Source organism: Euleptes europaea, chromosome 3 (genome assembly GCF_029931775.1).
Source record: "Euleptes europaea isolate rEulEur1 chromosome 3, rEulEur1.hap1, whole genome shotgun sequence".
NCBI lineage: Eukaryota > Metazoa > Chordata > Lepidosauria > Squamata > Sphaerodactylidae > Euleptes > Euleptes europaea.
In genome coordinates, this window is record NC_079314.1 from 124,690,490 (window position 1) to 124,711,495 (window position 21,006).

The 21,006-nt window shown below is 53.3% G+C and overlaps 1 protein-coding gene across 1 annotated transcript; it reads left to right on the forward strand.

Annotated features, from left to right (window-relative positions):
* The first annotated feature begins 171 nt into the window (after positions 1-171).
* PAX4 (paired box 4) lies at positions 172-15,839 on the forward strand. The gene is made up of 10 exons (XM_056846676.1): positions 172-547; positions 3,846-3,976; positions 4,380-4,595; positions 6,595-6,685; positions 9,782-9,931; positions 11,228-11,310; positions 13,395-13,464; positions 13,881-13,963; positions 15,376-15,496; positions 15,721-15,839. The coding sequence occupies exons 1-10, from the start codon at positions 172-174 to the stop codon at positions 15,837-15,839; spliced, it is 1,440 nt and encodes a 479-aa protein (XP_056702654.1).
* Positions 15,840-21,006: the final 5,167 nt, after the last annotated feature.

Consider the following 21,006-nt stretch of genomic DNA (forward strand, 5'->3'; position numbering starts at 1 on the left):
CCCCCTCCCCGACGGCTCTTTAGGAAACGGACTGGCTTCAGTGGTGACTGAAGACCGGTGGCCAGCCTGGAGGCCCCCCGCGAGGGAGGGGGCAGCCCACCGCCGGCTGCCAGGACATCCCTGGTGCCCTCCCTGCCCCCCGCCAAAACGTCGGGTCACCGGCGGTGCTCGATGCCTCCTGTAGATGTGGGGCTGGGGCAAGGCCGCCTGGCCGTCCGGTCATGCCAGGCGCCGCAGCTCTTCTCTTCTGCTCTGCCCGGCGTGCCCAGGACGGGCACGGGAGTGAGCCGCCTCTGTTCTGGCCAGACAAGCCCCTCCGGACGCCGGCCTCGCCGGAATCCCTGCCCCATGGCCTCCCCCTCCCCCGGAGGACGCTGGGCAGACTGGCGCCTCCGGTGCAGACTCGAAAGCCGGACTGGTTCCGTGGTGACCTGCCAGCTCCCCCCAACCAGCCTGTCTCTCCTTCAGGCAGGCAGGCAGGCGGGCAGGCTCCCTGAGGCCACGGAGCAGCTGCCCCGGACGATTCTCCAGGCGATGCAGCCCCAAGGTGAGCCGTGTCCGGGGTCCCCTTGCGGGGTCATTTGCAGCCAGCCAGGCCAAGGAGCAGGACTCTCCCGACTGGTCCCTCCGCTTGCTCTCTTCTCCCCCCACCCCACCCCCAGGTGTTGACTGCCCTCTTCCCCTCCTTGCTCTTCTTTGGGAGGCTGAAGTTGGTTTCCAGATCCCTGTTTCTGAATTCAGCCACAAATACCGGTGCTTTGAAAGGCCTGCAGCACATCAAAATAAGACTAGACTGCCCCAAATGATACATCCCCCAGATCCATGGAGGGGCTCCGCCCTGCAAGGGAGCTTGGGCTGTTCCCCGGTTCAAAGTCTGGTCTTGGAGTTGATGTCTTGAAAACTCAGAATGAAATGAGATGGGACACTGGACTAGATGGACACTCACTGGTCTGCTCCAGCAGGGCTCTTCTGACCTTCAAATTTGGAAGAGGGGGTACTGTTCCATAAATTAAGGAGGTTTGGGTTTGTTTGTTTTACAAATTGTAGCTGACTTATGGTGACCCCAAAGAGTGTTCAAGCCCAGAGATGTTCGGAAATGGTTTGTCATTGGCTGCCTCTGTGTAGAGACCCTGGTATTCCTTGGTGGCCTCCCCTCTGAATACTAACCAGGGCCTACCTTGCTTAGCTTCTGAGATCTGACAAGATGGGGTTAGCCTGGGCTAGCCAGGTTAAGGTAAATAATCCACCCTAAATAGTTTCCTGCAAGGGGACCTAGACTGTTCCCTGGCACAAAGCCTGGCAGTCCTACTGTACACGTAAGATGTACTGAATTAGGAACTGTGGCATCTGCATCCCTTCTGCACCCCAAACACGCTTGGGACCACCACAGACCACACACCCTCCTTCTCTGGGGATTGTGCCCTATGAGGGGACATGGGCTGCTTCCTAACCAAAAGCCTAGCTTTGGTCCTAATGGCTCCAAAACAGGGTGCCCCAAGGACAAAGTGAAGATTAAGGTGCTTGGGGTGGCTGCCCCACAAAAGAAACTTTGGCCCCACAAAATCATGCATCCCCAATCTCTGTGGGCTGTCCCCTACAAGGGGACACAGATGGTAGCAGTGTGTACTTAAAAAAAACCATATTAATTACATTTTGGGATCTCAGGAATGGTATACTTTTCTGAATCCCAGAATGTCTGGAATGTTGCTACCAGTTAAAGTTTCCAGTTCAAGTTCTTTTTTTCAGATTCTGGAATTTGGGGACTATTATTTCTTATGGAGGAACCAATTTGGGGTTCTGGGGCAGCTGTTTAAGCAAGCTGCACCAAAATTCCAGAGAACCCAGTTCTCCCTCTCTACTAAAGACAGCCCAAATTTCTAGGGAGTTAGACAAAGGACTTTATGGATCCCTGAGGAAGGTGTCCACAGGCAGCCTTGGCTCTGTTGTCTCCTGTGGGGGGAAACACCACTCTTCCTCCAGGGCTGAGAAGCCGACAGACAAACAGAACCAAAGTCAAATGTGGGAAGCCACACAGCATGACCAATTTCAGGCAAGAGGATCTGTCCAGAGCCATGGGCGATGGTGTACAGCTAGCACTGGCTGGCAACAGAACAGGCCAGGAAGCCAAACACACACCAGCTCACAACACCACACCATTGTTGCTCCCACACACAGACACATCCTTCCCCAAGGCATTGGAGAATTGTGGGGGGGGGGGGTGGACACCTGAGCCCTCCTCTCTTCAGGCTGTCCCTTCCCCGGCTCAGAGGAGCGTCAAGAGCCGCAGATATGCCTCCCAAGCTTAAGCAGGGTTGGCCCTAGAACTTGCAAGGGAGACCGCCAAGGAACTCCAAGGATGCTACACAGAGGCAGGCAATGGCAAAACCCTCTGTGTATATCTTTTGCCCTGACCAGGAGGGCCCCGGCTAGCCCAATCTCATCAGATCTTGGAAGCTAAGTAGGGTCAGCTGGCAGACCACCAAGGAATCCTGGGGTTGCTAGGCAGAGGCAAGCCATGGCCAATCACCTCTGAACATCTCTTGCCTTGAAAACCCCGCCTGGGGTAACCATAAGTCAATTGCAACTTGGTGGCCCTTTACACACACACACACACACACACACACGGAGCCTGTGCAGTTTCTGCCTTTTAGAAGACTGCAGATTAGTTTTTTCACACCCTTTTCATTTTGGGCTTGAACACAATAAAATATGAAGCAATCCAGTCTTCATTTGAACAAGGAAATCATATGAATCCAGCATGATTTGAAGCTTGAACACAGACTTCTATCATCAACTTTTCACAGATGCAGAATCTTTTGAAGCAGACGGCTGCTGGCATTCCGTATGCTGGCATACAAGTGTTGCTTTGGGGTATATGATTCAATATATGGCTGATCAATGCCAATGTCCTGATTGATTGTTGGCAGTGGTATTGATGAGTATTACATGAGGTATTACATGGTGCATTTGTGAATTTGTATTATCACAAATGCTCTACAGACACTCTTGCGTGGGCTAATGTATTGGGGAATATATAGGAATGTGCTGCATTCCTATATGTTCCCCAATACACCTTTTTTTTTAAATTGTTACATCTGCTGGTCCTTTTGTAATTTGCTTTACTTGGACACCCCTGCTCACCCAGCCCCCCCTCACTGCTTTTGAAAGGTGCCAGAGAGTTTGACCACCAGGCACTCCATGTCTATCACTTGAACATGGAGGGAATCCTGGCCGTAGCTGGCCCAGTGTCCACCCCCATCCTGCCGAAGACTGAATTTAAATAGCCTCTGACTTTCTCCCACCCCACCCCACCCCTGTGGGATGGCCTTCCTCTCCCTTCTTGTCCCTTCTTGCTTTCTAGCCATCGGGCTGTTTCCCTCTCTGTCCCTGGGTGCCCCCTTCCCAGCAGGGTGTGGGGCGGTCAACCCTTGTCCTGCTCCAGCTAGAATCGTCAGCATGGCCAAGTGCTCGGTGGTGTCTTCCCTCAACCCCCTCCTTTTTTGGCCAGCTACTAGTTTGCAGCAGGGTTCCTGCTCATAGACAGAGTGTAGTCCCAGTGACTGAAATATTTGGGTGAATTCTTGGGTGGAGGGCATTTCTCTGCACCCTTTATAAAATGGAGATGACTGGATGTGGTGAAGAGCCAGTGTGTGCTTTGCTTTTTGCATTAAGCGTGTAGTGGAAGGTCTTCCGTTATTTCAACTGTCTGCCTAGGATCATGGCCTGCGTTGCCAGGACAGTGTGGCTGCGGCCCCCAGACTCTTGCACCCATCTCCCGAGGGCTCCTGAGAGGATTCTAATTCCTTGCTTGTTCTGCATGATCTGTCCTCTTGGGCTGTTTGCAGGGGCCACCGGGGTGAACCAGCTGGGGGGGCTGTTTGTGAATGGCTGCCCCCTGCCCATCTTCACCAGGAAGAAAATGGTTGAGCTGGCCTCCCGTGGGCTGCGGGCCTCGGACATTTCTCGCCACCTGAAGGTAACAGTGACCTGGAAGAAGGGAGGCTGGGAGAAGGGTATCCATTGCACCTTCCAGGAGAAGGGTGGGAAGAAAACAGAGTGAGGGTTGAAGGATGGGGGTGGGGGGAGACTTGAAGCACCCAGGCCAAAGAGAAGCCCGCATGAGGAGTCTGGGTCAGGGGCACAGTTGGAGGATCACTGGAGGGAAGCCCTCGTGGGGGTCTTTGGCTGAGTGAGCCAGGAGATCCATCTTCTCAGTGTCCAGCCCCATGGCTCCGTTCCATCTCTCCACAAACAAACTCAATCTCTCTCTCTCTCTCTCTCTCTCTCTCTCTCTCTCTCTCTCTCTCTCTCTCTCTCTCTCTCTCTCTCTCTCTCTCTCTCCCTCCCTCCCTCCCTCCCTCCCTCCCTCCCCCCCCCAGGTTTCCAACGGGTGTGTCAGCAAGATTCTCACCCGCTACTACCAGAGTGGAGTGATCCAGCCAAAGGCCATGGGAGGCAGCCGGCCTCGCACATCCACCCCACAGGTGGTGGCCCGGATTGCCCAGCTGAAGCAAGAGCAGCCTTCCATCTTTGCCTGGGAGATCAGGAGGCAATTGAGTGCAGAGGGAGTCTGCGTTACCAACAGAATGCCCAGTGTGAGTGGTTAAGTGCTTGCTCGGATGGGCCTCTGGTTGGACTGTGGGCACCGAGGGATACGGGCGGCGGTTCAGTGGCAGAGCATCCCCTTTGCGAAGAAGGTCCCAGGTTCAATCCCCAGTTAAAAGGACCAGGCCGGATGGGACGCGAAAGACCTCTCCTGGGGAGACACTGATAGAGTAGAAAAGACTGATCTTGATAGACCGATGGACCAACTCAGTATCAGGAGACGCATGTGGTTCTGGGGCCAGGACGGGGCCAGGCCATCCCCCCGGTATGTGTCAGTCACAGGAGTCTCATCCTGCCAACCATCTGCTCGGATTCTGCACCTTTCTTCCTTTCTGGTAGGCCTTTGCCGGTGTGTGAACTGACGACAGGCCCAGCCCAGTAACAGCCTGTGGCAGAGGAGACGGGGATCATCGTGGAGACACAGAACGGGAGGGGGAGGGGCCTGGGGAGGGGCCCGGGGTCCAAGTCCCCTGACTGGCCTTTGCAACCTTGAAACCTGAACGTTCTTCTCAAAGGAGCCTCCCGATCAGTTTGTGCTGCAAGCAAAAGGCAAGGCTGGGGGGGGGGGGAAGAGCTGCCCATCAGCAGCCGAGCTCATTTGGAAAATAACCCCCCCCCCCAAGCATTTTCAAAAAGAAGTCCAAAAAGTCAGGGCAGTGTAATATATTATTAGTAACATCTGTTGGAATACAATACCATTCATCATTAACTGGACTACAAAAAACCCCAGAAAATATTTCAGAAAAACAATTATTTTAAGTTTCTTAAATGAGCAATGAGTTTGCAAGATCTGAGCAAGGCTGTCAAAGATAGGACATTTTGGAGGACTTTCATTCATAGGGTCGCCATGAGTCAGAAGCAACTTGACGGCACTTAACATACACAAACACACACAAATTAGTTAATAAGTTAGCAGTGCTTACTGTTATTCCATCTTGGAGCTTATTCCAGCTGATGAGATACCATTATGGCATATTGACTTGGTGGTGTCCCTAGTCTGGATGTCGGGTCAGTACAGCCAAGAAAAGGGGGCCCAGGCAGCCACAAAACCCTCCGGATGCACTGGCTATGAGCACCTTTGGTCTGCCAGGCAATGTTCTGTGGAGTTGCCAAACCTCCAATGTCATGATACCCAGATTTCCTTGGTGGCAGCCAGAAATACAACAGCTCCATGCAGATGTGCAGCTTCCTGTTCCTGCAGGCAACTAGAATTTCTAAAATCTACAAAGCTCAAGGAAAGGCGTCACCAGGGACCTTCCCTCTGGGGCAGCCGGCTAGTTTGCTGCTCCCTGGGCTCCCTGCCCCCCTGGAGTGACAGGAACTCACTCCTACTTCTGCCCCTCAGGACTTCTCAGCACCCAAGAGCAGAAACCTGGAGAAGGCTGCAGCAGGCGTTCTGGGGTGGGGCCAGGCAAGGGGAGGCTGCTTGCTCCTCTCCTCCAAGGGAAGAAAAGAGGCAGGAGAGCTCCTTCCACTTGCTCATGGGCTGGCTGGCTTCTGCCCTAGAACCGGGGCTCTCCAACCCGTTCCTTTTAAGAAGAGGGGCTGTGGCTCAGTGGTAGAGCATCTGCTGGCATGCAGAAGGTCCCAGGTTCAATCCCTGGCATCTCCAGTTAAAGGGACGAGGCAAGTAGGTGATGGGAAAGACCTCTGCCTGAGACCCTGGAGAACCGCTGCTGGTCTAAGCAGACAGTACTGACTTTGATGGACCAAGGGTCTGATTCAGAAGAAGGCAGCTTCATGTGTTCATGTGTTCAAGCCAGGCCCAAGAGCTGGGACCCTTAGCCCTGGACTGAGGGTGGCCAATGCAACTCTGGCATGTCTCCATCCATTATTTCCAAATATTCTGGAGTGTTGCAAGGGTACTTTTGCCTCTGGAGTGCGGTCCTCAGTTCACTGGGCCTGGTAGCACAGTCTTCTGCTTAGGTCTGCTGCCTTCATTAAACCAGCCTTGTCTCTGTCTCTCCCAACCTGCTCTTGCCTCCTCAGGTGTCATCCATCAACCGCATCCTGCGGAGACTGCAGAGGGACTCGGCTTTCCCAGACCCGTCTGCTACCCTGGCTGAGCCTCTGGCATCAGGTAATGCCTGCTAGGCAAGCACTCCCATCAGGTACCACCCTGGGGTCTCGATCCAAACCCTAACCCTTCCCTGCAAAGGGGGACTGCACCTCCATCTTCTGCAGCAGGCAGCATCATAATTAGGACCGTGAATGCTGTTTTGGATCGGGTCCAGATCAGCCTACGTGTCTCAGGTCTTGGGCTTATTGCTTGTTATCAGATTGGGCTACTTGGTTTTACTTGGCAAGGCCAAAAAGAACTCCTCCAAGTTCACAGCAGGATAACGAAGCTGATGAGTGGGTGATGCTGGATGGAACCCGCTGGGTTACCAGGAGGCCAAGAGAGCCATTCGCGGCAGGTCTGCGAAGAATCCTGCTTAGGCCTACTCCACATGGAAAGTGTGCTCCGGATGGCATCACAAGCCGCATCTGTGACAAGTGACTTCCTCCCTTGTCCCCTCCCACTCTATAAACGAATAGGATCAGAAATGTGCAGGAGATAATGTCTTCCTCTTGAGTTGCACTACAGAGTTTCCTGTCAAAGAGAGGGTCTGTATTGTTTCAAAGTCCTTCTTAAAGTAATTAGTGGAGTTGTGCATTGTGTGGCAAAGGATGATATGTGTGTCATGTTCAAGAGGAGGTCTGCCAGCTTCAAGCCATTTCCAAGCTGATGGTTCATGCTGGGCTCCTCTCTGCAGAACACCTGCCCCAGGTGTGTCTCCTTCAGAATCCCCACAAAGGCTCCAGCATGTCTCTGCCCCAAATCAAGAAAGGCTGCCCCCTCTAAGAAATGCCCTGCCTTCTGCCCACAAAACCTCAAAACCGCCACCACTCCCTGTAAAGTCACCAGGGAAGGAAGGGAAGCAACTTTAACCCCTGGTCACTTTCAGGCTGGAAGGCCGGCTTTCCATATCATACCTATAGCTTTATTGCCCCAAAACTAGCTCTTTCCTTTGATTGGGAAGTTGATCTTAACCTCTGAGTATTCACAGAGCGTTAAGTCCAACATTCACAATGCAAAGTGGGAAATGCTTGCGTAGATAAGTGAGGAGTCCTGTCATCCCAGAGTCTACCTAGCAGGGTTCTCACAGATGAGGGAACTCCCTTTTGAGCAGCCCTTGAATGCCGACTCAGCCAAACAGTCAGCATCCAGGAATTATTTGCATCACCTGCAGATGGATAAACTTGTCTAGTGTTTCAGCCAAACTTTAAAGACTTTATCTCCCCACCTCCCACTACTGGGCTTTCTCATTTTTTTAAAAACCAGCTGTTGATGTATTATCACAGCATTGTCATATAAGAATCTGTCTGCCAGATGCTCTGAATTCCCAACTTTATTATTTTTTAAAAGTCTAATTGCAAAGATTTTCCTTTTACCTTGTATTTCTGCAACAATCCCATTGGGAAGAAAAAAAAACTGCTTCCCATTAGCATCCAAGCTGGGGCAGATTGGCCAGGGATCCTGGAGGATTTTTTTGGGGGGGGGGGCATCTTCTGGGTATGGAGTAGGGATCACTGGGAGTGTGGGGGGAAAGGCACTTGTGAATTTCCTGCACTGTGCAGAGGGTTGGACTAGATGACCCTGGTGGTCCCTTCCAACTCTATGATCCTATGATTCTATTCTATGAAACCACCCATGTGGAAGCTGTCACAGCTGCCCTCTTGGTCCTCAGCTGCACTAAGCTAAGTTTTGCCAAGAACCAAGAGGATCAGGCTGTTTCAAACATTTTATTTTGCAGCCCTCCTTTACCTGGCATTATTAAGCCAACAGATATGTTGTCACCAATGAGAGAGTTCCCCCCAAAACATACCTTTTATACTTTGATCTTGGCTCTCTTGGTGGGGAGGGGCTCTCTCCCTCCATCCAGCAGCTCTCCTATTCAGAACTAGCAGAATCCAAAGGTACATTGCTAGCTAAGCCTGTATTCACAAAAGAGACTCAGCATTGCTCTTCCTAACAATGGGTTTGAGATGGAGCATCTTGGTATAGCCTGCCAGGGCCTGGCCATGATATCAGAGTCTTGACACCAAGCGCCAACCCAGGGTAACGGTTTTATAGATTTCCCACCACCTGGGAGTTTCCTTTCCCACCCAATCAGAAATCAGGGCTGCAGGCTCAAAGATTCCCTCCAAGTCTGCTCTGGACCAATTGCTTCAAAAGTCTGTATAGTGGATGCTAAGATGCGGGGGAGGGGGGAAATGAGCAACGATCCATCACAGTCCCTGTGAGGGTTGGGCCAAATGGTGAGACGGGCCCAGGAGTCAGGGCTGCTCTTTGCCCCATCGGTCACCATGTTCCAGTCCCTCCCCTTCCTGGGATGGAGCTTTAGGGTGCCATGCACCCACCCCAGGGCTGAGCCTGCCTTACTCTATGGACGCGTTTTACCCTTTCATAACAGACGTGATCTGACATTATTCTGCTTTTCAATCAAAATAATATATAACAACATCGCTGTCCGATATCCTTGTAGGAGGAACGTGGGCTTCTTTGTGAGGAGGTCTTGCTCTTGGCCCAAGAACTCTCCCCCCCCCCCGGTCTTTTAGCTGGGACAAGAGCCATGCAGGATAGAGCTACGTGGATTGCAACTGATGTGCTTAGGATGAGACGCCAAGGGAAATTCCAAAGGTTCTTTTGGTCAGTTGGGCCCGATGGCCTCCGCTATCTGTGCCAAGGTCTGTAGGGGCCCTCTTTCCTCCCCCCTCCTCCCCCAGTGCTCTGTTTGCTTCCCCTCCTGGTCTGAGCCCTTGTGGCAAGCCCACCCAGCACGGGACCACTTCTGGCTCTTTCCTCCCCGATACACACGCACAAAGGCGGGTGGTCATCAGCCAACCTCTCCTGGTCTTGTTCCCCAGCTGAACTTGCTCCAAGACATCCCAGAAGAACTGAGCCCCTCCCCACCACACACACACACACACACACACATTCAATGTTTCAGAGGCAATACAAAAGGGGACCTTTCTTGGGAAATGGCCTGGGTTTTTGTTTTGCTTTTCTGTTTTTGTTATGTATTTCCTATGTGGGATTATATAGTTTTTATAAATGTCACTTGCCTGGGGTCCCAATTGGGTTTTTTTTTGGGGGGATGGCTTACAAATGTTTGTAACTTCCTTTCTTTAGGTCTCCCCTTGCTGAGGAGGGGGCATTCCACGGGCTTCTCAAAGGCCCCAGAGCCCCCACCTGCCCAGGGCCTGCCGGAGGGAGCCGGGGGGCAGAGAAGCAGGAACAGAAGGGCCTTTTCTAAGCAGCAACGGGAAGCCTTGGAAGAAGGTGAGTGCCGGCAGTTCGGCAGGGCTGAGTGTCCCGCAGGCCCAAGACAGGGGGGCCTTTTATGCACAGGGGGGCCTTTTATGCACCCCCCCGACTACTTTGGGGCTTCGTTTTCATTATGCACATCTTTTCCAACCTTTAGAAGTCACTTCGCTCTCTCCCCGTGTTTCCCCCAAGTTTTCTGGATGCTGCCAGAAACAGCACCCAGAAAATGCAGGGAGAGAGCAAAGTGACTTCTAAAGGTTGGATAAGATGTGCATAATGAAAACGAAGCCCCAAAGTAGTCGGGGTGTGTGTGTGATTCCTACAGAAACAACCTGTGCATAAAAGGCCGGAGTGCGAGTTCAGGGCAGAAGGCCAGAGTTCGTGGGCAGGGTCTTAGAAGGCAGTTGGGCCAGACATGTTGCAAGCTTAAGCCAGGCCCTGGTTGGGGCCAGTGATGAGGGGAGGGAGCCAGCTTGCTTCCACCCCAGCGGGGTCTGTCTTCAGTACACAGCCCCCCCCCCTTCTCCTGCAGTTCCACTTACCAAAGCAGCACATTGTTTGTGAGATGGTGGGGGGGGGGAGCACATTCCGAATGGAGGCTCCAGCTCCAGCTGCCCCCTCTCGGAAAGGTTTCCTGGGTAGCTAGAAAAGGCCCTGCCCCACACGCTCAGGGAGCTGCAGAAAGGGCCAAGGACTTTGGAAAGTGGGGGAGAGAGCAGGACAGGGTTTTCATTATGTATTTAGGCATTTCTATCCCCCCAGTTCTCCCCATAAAACTATGAGTGGGATGAAGAGAATAGCTCAATGGACAGAAATTATCGTTCCTCAGAATGCTGCTCCTTGAGACCAGCCAGAGAAACAGGCCAGCCCAGGGAAGCCCACAGCTAGAGGGACCGCTGCTCTGATCCAGCAGGCGCTCCACAGGTTCTTGTGAAGCGGCTTTTCATGCTGCAGAGTCCTCCTCATCCTTGTGGCATTCAGTGCCACGGGATGCAATCAAGAAGGATTCTGCCATGCTCGGTACTCGGTCTGCCAGCGCCTTGAGGCCCTGGGAGGCCGTCTAGGGCTGTATGCCAGATGCCCGCCTCCAGCAGCATGGGCTAGCCAGCTGCACCAAGCCCTCGCTTCCAGTGCTGGGGACTCGGTGACCCCTTGGCGCGCTCTGTCCACCACCACCAATTCTGTGTTCTTAACCTGAGCGGGGATTTTCCTCGGTGGCTTCTGCCTGCCTGCCTGCCTGGCGGGGGGGGGGGGGCGGTTGCCTGGGAAGTGGAGGCAAGAGGGATGACTGCCTTTCCAACTCTTTCGCAGAATTCCAGAGAGGGCAGTACCCAGGGAAGGCAAGGCGGGAGAAACTCTCGGCTGCGACTCAGCTCCCCAGTGCCACCATCCGCGTGAGTGAAACTGCCCCCCCCCCAGCAGGAGCATCGCTCAGACTGACATTCCCACACAAGCCCAGAGGACCAGAAGTGGAAACACTTCTTCTGGGGTGCAGCCATCGATGGCCATGGGAAAGAACCCTTCAAGCCTTTGGCCTGGGCCTGAAGTTCACCCAGGTCCCGCCTTCGCTCTCTCCCTGGCCAGGAGTCCCAAGGGCACCAGCCCTGACCTCACAAGGCCCAAGGAAGCCCCCTCCCCTACAGCCAGCAGACACATGGTGGGGCGGGGGGGGGGGGAGAAGGAACCCTCATCTGGAAAGGCAGGTGGCGGGACAGCAGGGCTATGTGGAGGTTTCCAGAGGCCATCCAGGATGGAAAAGAACCAGGTCCACAATTAAGCTTTTGTCCTGGGCACCCCCCCCCCCCCAAGGGTGGACCACTGCTGTGTTCTGCTTCCTGCCTGGCAGAAGAGACATCTGTGGGCAGGGGGGCATGCTGCAAGGAAGCTCCCACCCAGTGAAGGGGTCTTTCTGCTGGGGTAGGAACGAGACAGGTCTCAGTTCCTTCTGGGCCTTGAATCTGGGCAGCTGGTCTGTGCCAACACAGGGAAGAAGGGGCAAACTGTGGGCAAGGCAGGAAGCAGAAACCATGGGCTGGGCTGCACAGACCCGGGGGGGGGGGAGGTGTCTCTCTAGAGCACCTGTCCATCTCCAGCATACCAGCCAGATGCCCCAACAGGAGGCGGGCAGGCAAGGCATGACCTCACATCTAGCAGTCGGAGGTAGACTGCCTTGAATCTTGGAGGCTTCATTTGGCTTTTCATGGTCACAATCCACAAGCGTTTCTCAGGGTTGGGGATGGGGAGTCTACCTTGGTTGATTCTGCACTGAAAGATCCTCCAGGAAAATATTTTCCATTTCAAGGACCACATATGAGGGCATATGAAGGCATTTAGGTGGTCACCACACCTAAAAAAGGATATTACAGAGCTTGAGAAGGTGCAGAAAAGAGCAACCAAAATGATTAGGGGACTAGAGCAACTGTCCTATGGGGAGCGGTTAGGACGCTTAGGGCTGTTTAGCTTGGAAAGAAGGCGGCTAAGGGGAGACATGATAGAGGTCTGTAAAATTATGCATGGTTTAGAGAGAGTGGACAGGGAGAGGTTTTTCTCCCTCTCCCATAATACTAGAACATGGGGTCATTTGCTAAAGCTGGAGGCTGAGAGATTCAAAACAGATAAAAGGAAGTATTTTTTCACACAACGCATAGTTAAATTGTGGAACTCCTTGCCCCAGGATGTGGTGATGGCTGCCAGCTTGTAGGGCTTTAAGAGGGGAGTGGACATATTCATGGAGGAAAGGGGTATTCATGGCTATTAGTTAGAATGGATACTAGTCATGATGCGTACCTATTCTCTCTAGTATCAGGGGAGCAGGCCTATTATTTTGGGTGCGGTGGAACACAGGCAGGATGGTGCAGCTGCAGTCGTCTTGTTTGTGGGCTTCCCAGAGGCACCTGGTTGGCCGCTGTGTGAACAGACTGCTGGACTTGATGGGCCTGGGTCTGATCCAGCAGGGCCTTTCTTATGTTCTTATGTTCATTACCCATGGTCTGTAGGGTTCCCGCTGCCATGCAGAATCCAAGCCCTGGCCATGATTGCAGAGGAACCCCTCCCCCTCCATTTTCACACCCTGCCCACCACCCTCCAAGTGAGTCCTCGCTTGATTCCATTCAGCATCTGAACTGTGGCTCCTGCGTCACCTGGACAGGCATCCATCCTCTCTGAGGCTGCCAAGGTGCCCATGCCAGAAACTTCTCACTGCCAGGCTCTGCGCCCACCTGTCTTTGGGGCAAATCCGTATCTGTCTGCGTTGGGTGGTGGCACAGGATGGCCGTCTCATCGCATGCACAGAGGGGGGCTAACATTGTGTGTGTGTGAAGTTATGGTGCTACAGGAGACCGGGGGGTGGGGGCTACATCTTGAAGACTGGGAAGTTTCTCCCCCAAGAGCCCGGTTGGTCCTGTGTTAAATTTGGGCCAAGCGGGTGGGGGCTGAACACCGTGCCCTGACTGCTTGTCTTCTTGTTCTTGCCAACTAGGTCTGGTTCTCGAATCGGAGAGCAAGGTGGCGGCGGGAGACCCCGGAGGCCCTGCGTGCCGACGGCCCAGGTTCTGCCCTGCCCTGTGTACCCCCAGCTGGCCAGGCCAGCCTCAGGCTTTGAAGGGGGTTGGGACTGGACGCCCCCTCCCCTCCCTCCCAGCACAGAGGGCTGCTGGCCCGGCCTCCCCGCCTGTGCTTTCGGGATCTTTCCCTCCTGCTAGGCAGGCCGGGGGGGGGGGGTCCCCATGATGGAGCAGAGTCAAGACCTGACTCCCAGGGCAGGATTACTGGCTTGCCTGGCCTCTGGGAGGGACTGGGTACCCAGGCTCCAGGCTGCTGCCCACACAAGGCAGTTGCTGCTGGCAGAAATGCCCCCCCATTTGCCTTGGCCACTCCCAGGGGAAGGAGCACAATGCCCTCTCTGTGCACGTTGGCCAGGGAGCCCCCATGCCAGGGGTCCTTCTTTTTCTCTGCTCCACCCCAGGGGCCTCCTACTTCGCACCAGCCGCCCAGGGTTGGGCTCCAGTCCCGTCGGCCACTGTGAGCGCTGCTGATCTCTGCAACCAGGTAGGCAGGCAGGCGGGGGCTTCCAATTCCACACAGTTGCTGGGGACGAGGGTCAGGCCCCACAGAGTGTTGCCACATCCCTCTCTGCTGGGCACGCCCAGGGGAAGCCTGTCCTCTGCCTGCACGCACTCGCAGGCAGAGCGGTCCGCTCTCTTCTGCCCACCTGCCCTCCATCCAAGCGCCCTCTGATTCCCACCAGGCTCCCTGCTGAGGCATTTGCTAACTAGCACAGACCTATGCCGGTAGCCCACCGTGTCTTCTTCTTTCATAGAATCATAGCGTTAGAAAGGACCACCAGGGTCATCTAGTCCAACCACCTGCACAGTACAGGAATTTCACAACTACCTCCCCCCCACACACACCCAGTGACCCCTACTCCATGCCCAGAAGATGGCCAGGAAGCCCTCCCTCTCATCATCTGCCTAAGGTCATAGAATCAGCATGGCTGACAGATGGCCATCTAGCCACTGCTTCAAAACCTCCAGGGAAGGAGAGCTCCCCACCTCCCGAGGAAGCCTGTTCCACTGAGGAACTGCTCTAAGTGTTAGAAAATTCTTCCTAATGTCTAGACGGAAACTTTTGGTTTAATTTCAACCCGTTGGTTCTGGTCCAACCTTCTTGAGCAACAGAAAACAACTCGGCATCCTCCCCTACATGACAGTCCTTCAAGTACTTGAATATGGTTATCAGGTCCCCTCTCAGTCCAAGGGCCCCATCCCATTTAGCCTTGCCAGCGCTCTCCCTTCCACGGAGCCCCCCCTCCCTGCGCCAGCGGTGCCAGGCTCAGCCTCAGGTTGAGGAGAACCCCTTGCCAGGAAAGACAGCAGGGTCTCTGCTGCCCCCAACAGCTGTGGAGAAGAGGGGCTTCTGGCCGCAGCTGCCTGTCTGGCCAGGGGGAGGGAAGGCCTGGCTGCTGGGAATGGCCTCTGCAGCCGTGGGGGCAGCAGAAGCACACAGGAGCCCGGTGAGGCCTCCGAGCCATGCTCAGAAATGCCCTGTGGCATGAGCTTTTGGGGGCTACAGAGGCATGACGGGCACAGGGGAGCCTTGCTCTGAGGCCCTCCTGGGCATCATCTGGTCCTCTTCTGCGCTTTGAGATCCCAGTGCAGCAGCTCTGCCCTGATCCTGAGCCATGCCAAGCTACAAGCTGACCCCTGGGACCCCCCCCCCCCAGCTCTCCTTCCTGGGCAGCAGAGCTCTGGAGGCCCTGGGGTCTCCATCATGCCAAGGGGGATGGCTAGTGGACCCCTTCCTCAGGGGCAAAGGGCACGCTGCACGTCATGTGCAGACAACCTAGGAGTCAGCTCAGCTGCCTGTCTCTGCATAAGAGGGCGGGTTGCTCAGCCCTCCCTCTCACCATGGCTGCCACCCCCTCTCGTGCGAAGCTCTTCTGTTGTTTCCACCCTCTGCAGCTGAGTCCCGCGCCTGGCCCAGAAGCCCACAACTGCCACGCCTTCCCTCTCCACCCAGGAACGGTACCTTGTCTGCACCTGACCTCCTCCCCACCTGGTGCCTGGACTGAGCCCTTCTGTGGTAAGAGACCTTTGGGTGGTCTGTTGGCCACAAGAAGGGGGGGCTACCTGGTGGCACCGGAAGGGGTGGGAGACAGGTACCGATGCCCAACAAGCCCCCCGGTGCCAGTTGGGGCACCAGGAGCAAGAGAGGGCCACTGTTCCCTTGTCCAGAGCGGAGCAGGGAGGCCAGCTCTTCTGCAGGGCACATGAAGCCTGCCTGGCCTCTGGCTCTCTTGCCTGCAGGGTTGGCGGCGGGAGGGACCCCCTGCCCCACCCACCTCGGAGACCAGCGCTGGCACGGCCCTCTGCGGAAGCCCTGCCTCCCTCTGCCATCCGGTGCCATGGAACTCCCCGCCCTGTGAACACACCCGGGGGGCTGTGGGGCGCCCCCCCCCCGTTCCTGTCCCAAGACCATCTGTAATCACTCCAGGGCTGCCCTGGCATGAAGAGGCTTCTGACACCCCTGCCTGACAGAGAGACCCTGCAGAACGCGGTGTGGCCAAGAGGGTCTGTGGGACTAAGAAGAGGCCTCTGGAGTACTTGACACCCTGCTCCTTTGCAATGGGTGTCAGGAGGGACCTCCTCCTGACACTGGGGCGGCTGCCCGGATTTTTTTGGTTGGGGGGGGAGGATGATGCTCTAGGCGGGTCCTGCATTGGGCAGGGGGAGCTGGGACTAGATACAGCCTCTCTGGCCCCCTCCCAACTCTGTGACTCCGTGACTCTTCCCTCTGCCCCGATCTCCCGACTGGAGAGCCTCTGGCATCCCTTGTTGCACAACCTTCGCTCTGCTCTTCATGGAGAGAAGGGGGCCTGGAGAGCTTTGGCTGTGGAAGGCTCTGTGGGGACAGAGCTCTGCTCCCCAGGCACATGGAGACCTACCTGTCCGTCCGTCCACATTGGGGCCATTTCTCCTGTGGGCAACTGGACCTTCCCCACCATCATCAGTGGCGGCGGCAACCCCCTCCACCCCCACCTCGCCACCTGGGGGCAGCCCTGCCCCCAGAGACCCATTCCCCCCTTTTGTGGCCTGGAGGAAAGCCCCCCCTTTCCCCCCACCGCCCCCCCAGTCCTCAGTCCTGCCACTCCGCCCCTCTGCCGGCTGAGGCTACGCGGAACCCCGAGGGTCCCCGAGGGCCGCTCGGCTGCTGCCCCCTGGCCCGGAGCCCCCTCCCCCCACCCTCTCTTGTGCCTCACTGCTGAACCCCCCCTTCCCTCCCTCCCTCCCGGAGCCCCCCGGCCCTTTGGGTCTCGGCCCACTCCTGGGTCTCCCAGCTTCTGCTGCAGGCGGATCCCCCCGCCCTCAGCCCTGTTGGAATGTGCGTAGTTGCATATTCCTAATATTTAGCAGAGTGCCTTAAGCTTAGCAAACAGCGGGAGCTGACTCATGCGTGCGTGTGTGAAAATAGAGAGCAGTCGTTTGCTCTATTCAAACTAAATACATTTATTGTGGAAATACACTTTGGATAGGAAAGGACATTCAGGGTCCCCTATCCTAATCTATCTAGCTAATTCCTTAGATATAGAAGAAGTTACCTGCCTTCAACTTCATCTTTGGAGTGGGAAGGCCTGAGCTCACAAAGAGCCCGGCTCTATGAGACTTGCATCGAAGAAGGGTGAAAGGGAAGAGAGGGAGAAGAGGATATTATCCCTGACAATATAGCTCTAAACATCAAAGGGCAGAAAATGAGGGGAGAGGTGTAATTGCTAACAATCTCCCATCTATCTATCTGACTATCTGGTCAGTTCCCCCCCCCTTTGAGTGTGGAGGCAAGTGACACCATTAGGGAGAGCCCAATTTCCAACACCCCCTCTCGGTGTAACTTGACTCACTCTATCAAGTTGGTTTGAATTCTTCCGCCGTTCTTGCGAGGTAGTTCTTGCGAGAACGCACCTCTGTTTGTGCATTCAGATCTCCTCATCGCAGGCTCTGTGGTCTCCTGTTCATCAGGCACCTCTGGTTCAGCAGCCCCCTCTGGATGGAGATCTGTGGCCTCTTCCTCTTCTGGGTTCACCACAGGCTCCTCAGGCTCCTCTGCTTCTTCCTCTTTGGGGCAGATGTCACCAGGGTATTTGAGTTCGCTGTTTACTTCAGCCTTTGCCCCCTCTGAAGCTGGGGGGGCTTGGCTCTCATCAAAGTAAACTGCTCTACTAACAGAAATTCTTTTAGTGGTTGGGTCTATTATTCTGTAACCCTTGCTTTTAGCTGAATAGCCAACAAAAATTCCCTCATGTGCAGTGTCATCTAGTTTACTGCGTTTCTCTTTTGGAACATGGGCATAGGCCTTGCTGCCAAAAACACGCAGATGCTGCACACTTGGCTTATGTCTGTGCCATAGTTCATAAGGAGTTCTCCCTGTTGGCTTTGTGGGCAATCTATTTCTGGTGTATGCTGCTGCCATGACAGCCTCTCCCCAGTAGCTGTGTGGAAGATGTGCGTCTTTAAGCATGCACCTTACCATTTCAACTAGCGTCCGGTTGCATCTCTCTGCTACACCGTTCTGAGATGGATTATATGGCACTGTCAATTGATGCTTAATGCCTTCGACCTTCAGGAACTGTTGCATTGTCTTAGAGATGTACTCCCCACCTGAATCCGACCGAAGAACCTGTATCTTCCATCCATACTTGTAGCACAATGTAGAACAATGGCTGCATACTCTCTCAGCTTGTCAAAGACCTGAGATTTCTCAGAAAGCAAATACACAACAATATAACGTGAATAGTCATTAATCAGGGTAAGGAAATATTTGAAATTACCCAGTGTTGGTGGCAGAGCGCCACATAAGTCACTATGAATGAGCTGAAGTGGAGCTGTGGTCTTCCTTTCACTATTCTTTGGAAAAGGTCTGTTCACTGCTTTGGACCTGATGCAACAAACACAGTTAGTTTCAGAATCACAGTCTTTAAAAACAAAATCTTGGGTTAGGTTTCCCCTTGCCATCTCCTTAAGCGCTTGAAGATTGGAATGACCGAGGCGCTGATGCCACAGTGTTGAGCACTCTGTTTTTCCACAGCATTTCCCCAAATTAACTTCATCTTGGGGAATATCATTACACACTTCATGCAATTCATCCTCTTGGCTTTTGTCTGAAAATGCATCTTGTTCCTCTTGAACAATCGGTAACCCATTGCGTTGTTCAGTAATCATACAAGGTTTTCCATTCAATTAAATTGTACATCTAGTTCCCTTTGCATGAGATTCATAACCTTCTTCAGCAAGCTTACTCCAAGAAACTACATTACATGAAAAATCAGGTATATATAAGACATTTTTCAATGGAAATTCACACATCTCACCATCTTGCAGCCGACAAATCAAAAAACCACCCCCTCTTTGCCTTGCAATGACCCTTGCTCCATTTCCTGTAATGACCTCTCATGGGAAAACATATTCTAATGTGGTAAAGAAATCTCTTCGGTTAGAGATGTGCACAGTTGAACCAGAATCAAGGATAAAACATGGGCTTTCAGAGGGTCCTCCCCCAATTGAGTAGTTGAAATGTCTGGGCTTCTCATCATATTTTCATTCATAAAAATCCTTATCCTTGCGGTGGCCATCTGGCCCTGAATCACGCTTGTTAGGACATTCTGACACCTTGTGGCCTTTTTCAGAACAGCCAAAACAAACAACTGTTGAATTTCTTGATCCCATCTGGGGGGAGGGGCTCCTTGCTCGCGCGCCAAAACGACTCCTTTCAAATTGACCGTTTCCAACTCTGCTCAGCCCCTCCCTTCGTCCCTCGTGACTCAAGTCTTTGTTCCGAAATTTGGGAGAAGGGGGCCTTTGTGCAACATGGCGGTCCCTCACTGTCAGTTTGTAAGCAACTTCTGACAAAGGCTGGTCATTCCACATCCCCTTTCTCACAATTTCCATAGTAACTTCATGACATGCTTCTTTAAAAGTTAAATCAGGCTTACGTTCTAGTTGCCCAACAAGTGGAATGCACCATTCTCGCAAGTTTATAAACAAGGTACATAACTTCTGTTCAGGTAACCGGCATTCCTGCCATATCAATTTGTGCAAGCAACTCTTTAAGTTGGTAAATATACTCTTTAATATTCTGTCCATCTCTGTACTTTAGAGTCCAATTTTCTTCTCAAGGCTAGGAAGTAGGGCCAACCCCTCTTGGTAAACATCCCATCAATGATTTTCATCATTTCTTTAGCTGTCTGTGCATCATGCAATTCACAAAGAACAGTCAGTTACATTAATAAGAATAAGGTCCTGTGCTTTTCCATCTCCCCAATAATTGCTGGGAGGGGTCGGAGGATTTTCTTGAAGGTATTTTGTTAAACCTTCCGACTTCATCACCACTTCTATTCTCTTTTTCCAAGCATTGTAATTATCATTCAAAAGCTCAATCCTGTGGCGGTCATCTTTTTGGCGAGCCATCGTAGTAGGCTGCATTACACACGCACACACAAAAGCAATTCGAGCACCCCCCCTCGGGGCTTTTTGAGCTCACTTTTGTTCTTTAAACAGCCAATCTTCCTCCTCCGCTTGCAAGGGAATGATCGATTCCACTGGTCTTTCGTTGAGACAGCCGGAACACGAATCTGTAACCCTTCGAGGTCAGGAAAATCTCTCAGCAGCAAATCTCTTTTGGAAAGGTGGCTGTTCAGGATCGGTCACCCAGTTCTCTTCTAGAATTCTGGGCTTTCAATAATCTGTTGTACTACTACTCTGGGCTGGTCTGGGCCCATGACCTGTTGGAATGTGTGTAGTTGCATATTCTTAATATTTAGCAGAGTGCCTTAAGCTTAGCAAACAGCGGGAGCTGAGCACTTGTCCCCGTGGTAATCCCATAAACAACATCCACAGACGAGTAGTCCAAAAGAGAGTTGATTTATTAGAAAACCTACAGGTATACAGAGCTAACAGGTAAATTGGCACGAATGAGAACTACAGGCACGGCCTAAGGCCTATATGGAAGAGCATTGGTCATATCAGATGGTGGCAGCCATGGCAACCACCCTCCCTACGAGAGCAGTTCCCACAAAGTTAGCGAAAGGAATTTGACAGTTAACAAGCCTGGCCTTGGGACGCACCTGGTGGAACCAAAACATACACAGTGTGGCTGTCTTAGCAGAGAGCAGGCCTGACATCCTGCTCCCCTTAAGGCCCCCCTCCCACAGTCCTGTGCATGGGCGCTGGTTTGTGAGAGTAAGCAGTATGGAATTGATGGACTAAACGGGGTGCAGAAACATCACGTGCGTGCACCCATTCATCTTGGCAGAACTGTTTCCAACGAACCAAATACTGGAGGGAACCATGATGGAGACGCGAGTCCAGGATTTTTGCAATTTCAAAATGTTCTCCCCCCCACCATCACTGGTGGTTCAGGGAGAGGTTCAGGATGCCACTCTGGGGAGGGAATATGCAGTTTCAGCAAACTGATATGGAACACAGGATGGATCCGTCTTAAAGACTTTGGCAGCGAGAGCTCCACAGTTACTGGGTTGATGACTTGAGAAATGGGAAAGGGTCCTATGTACTTGGCACTGAGTTTGTTACATGGGTGGTTGG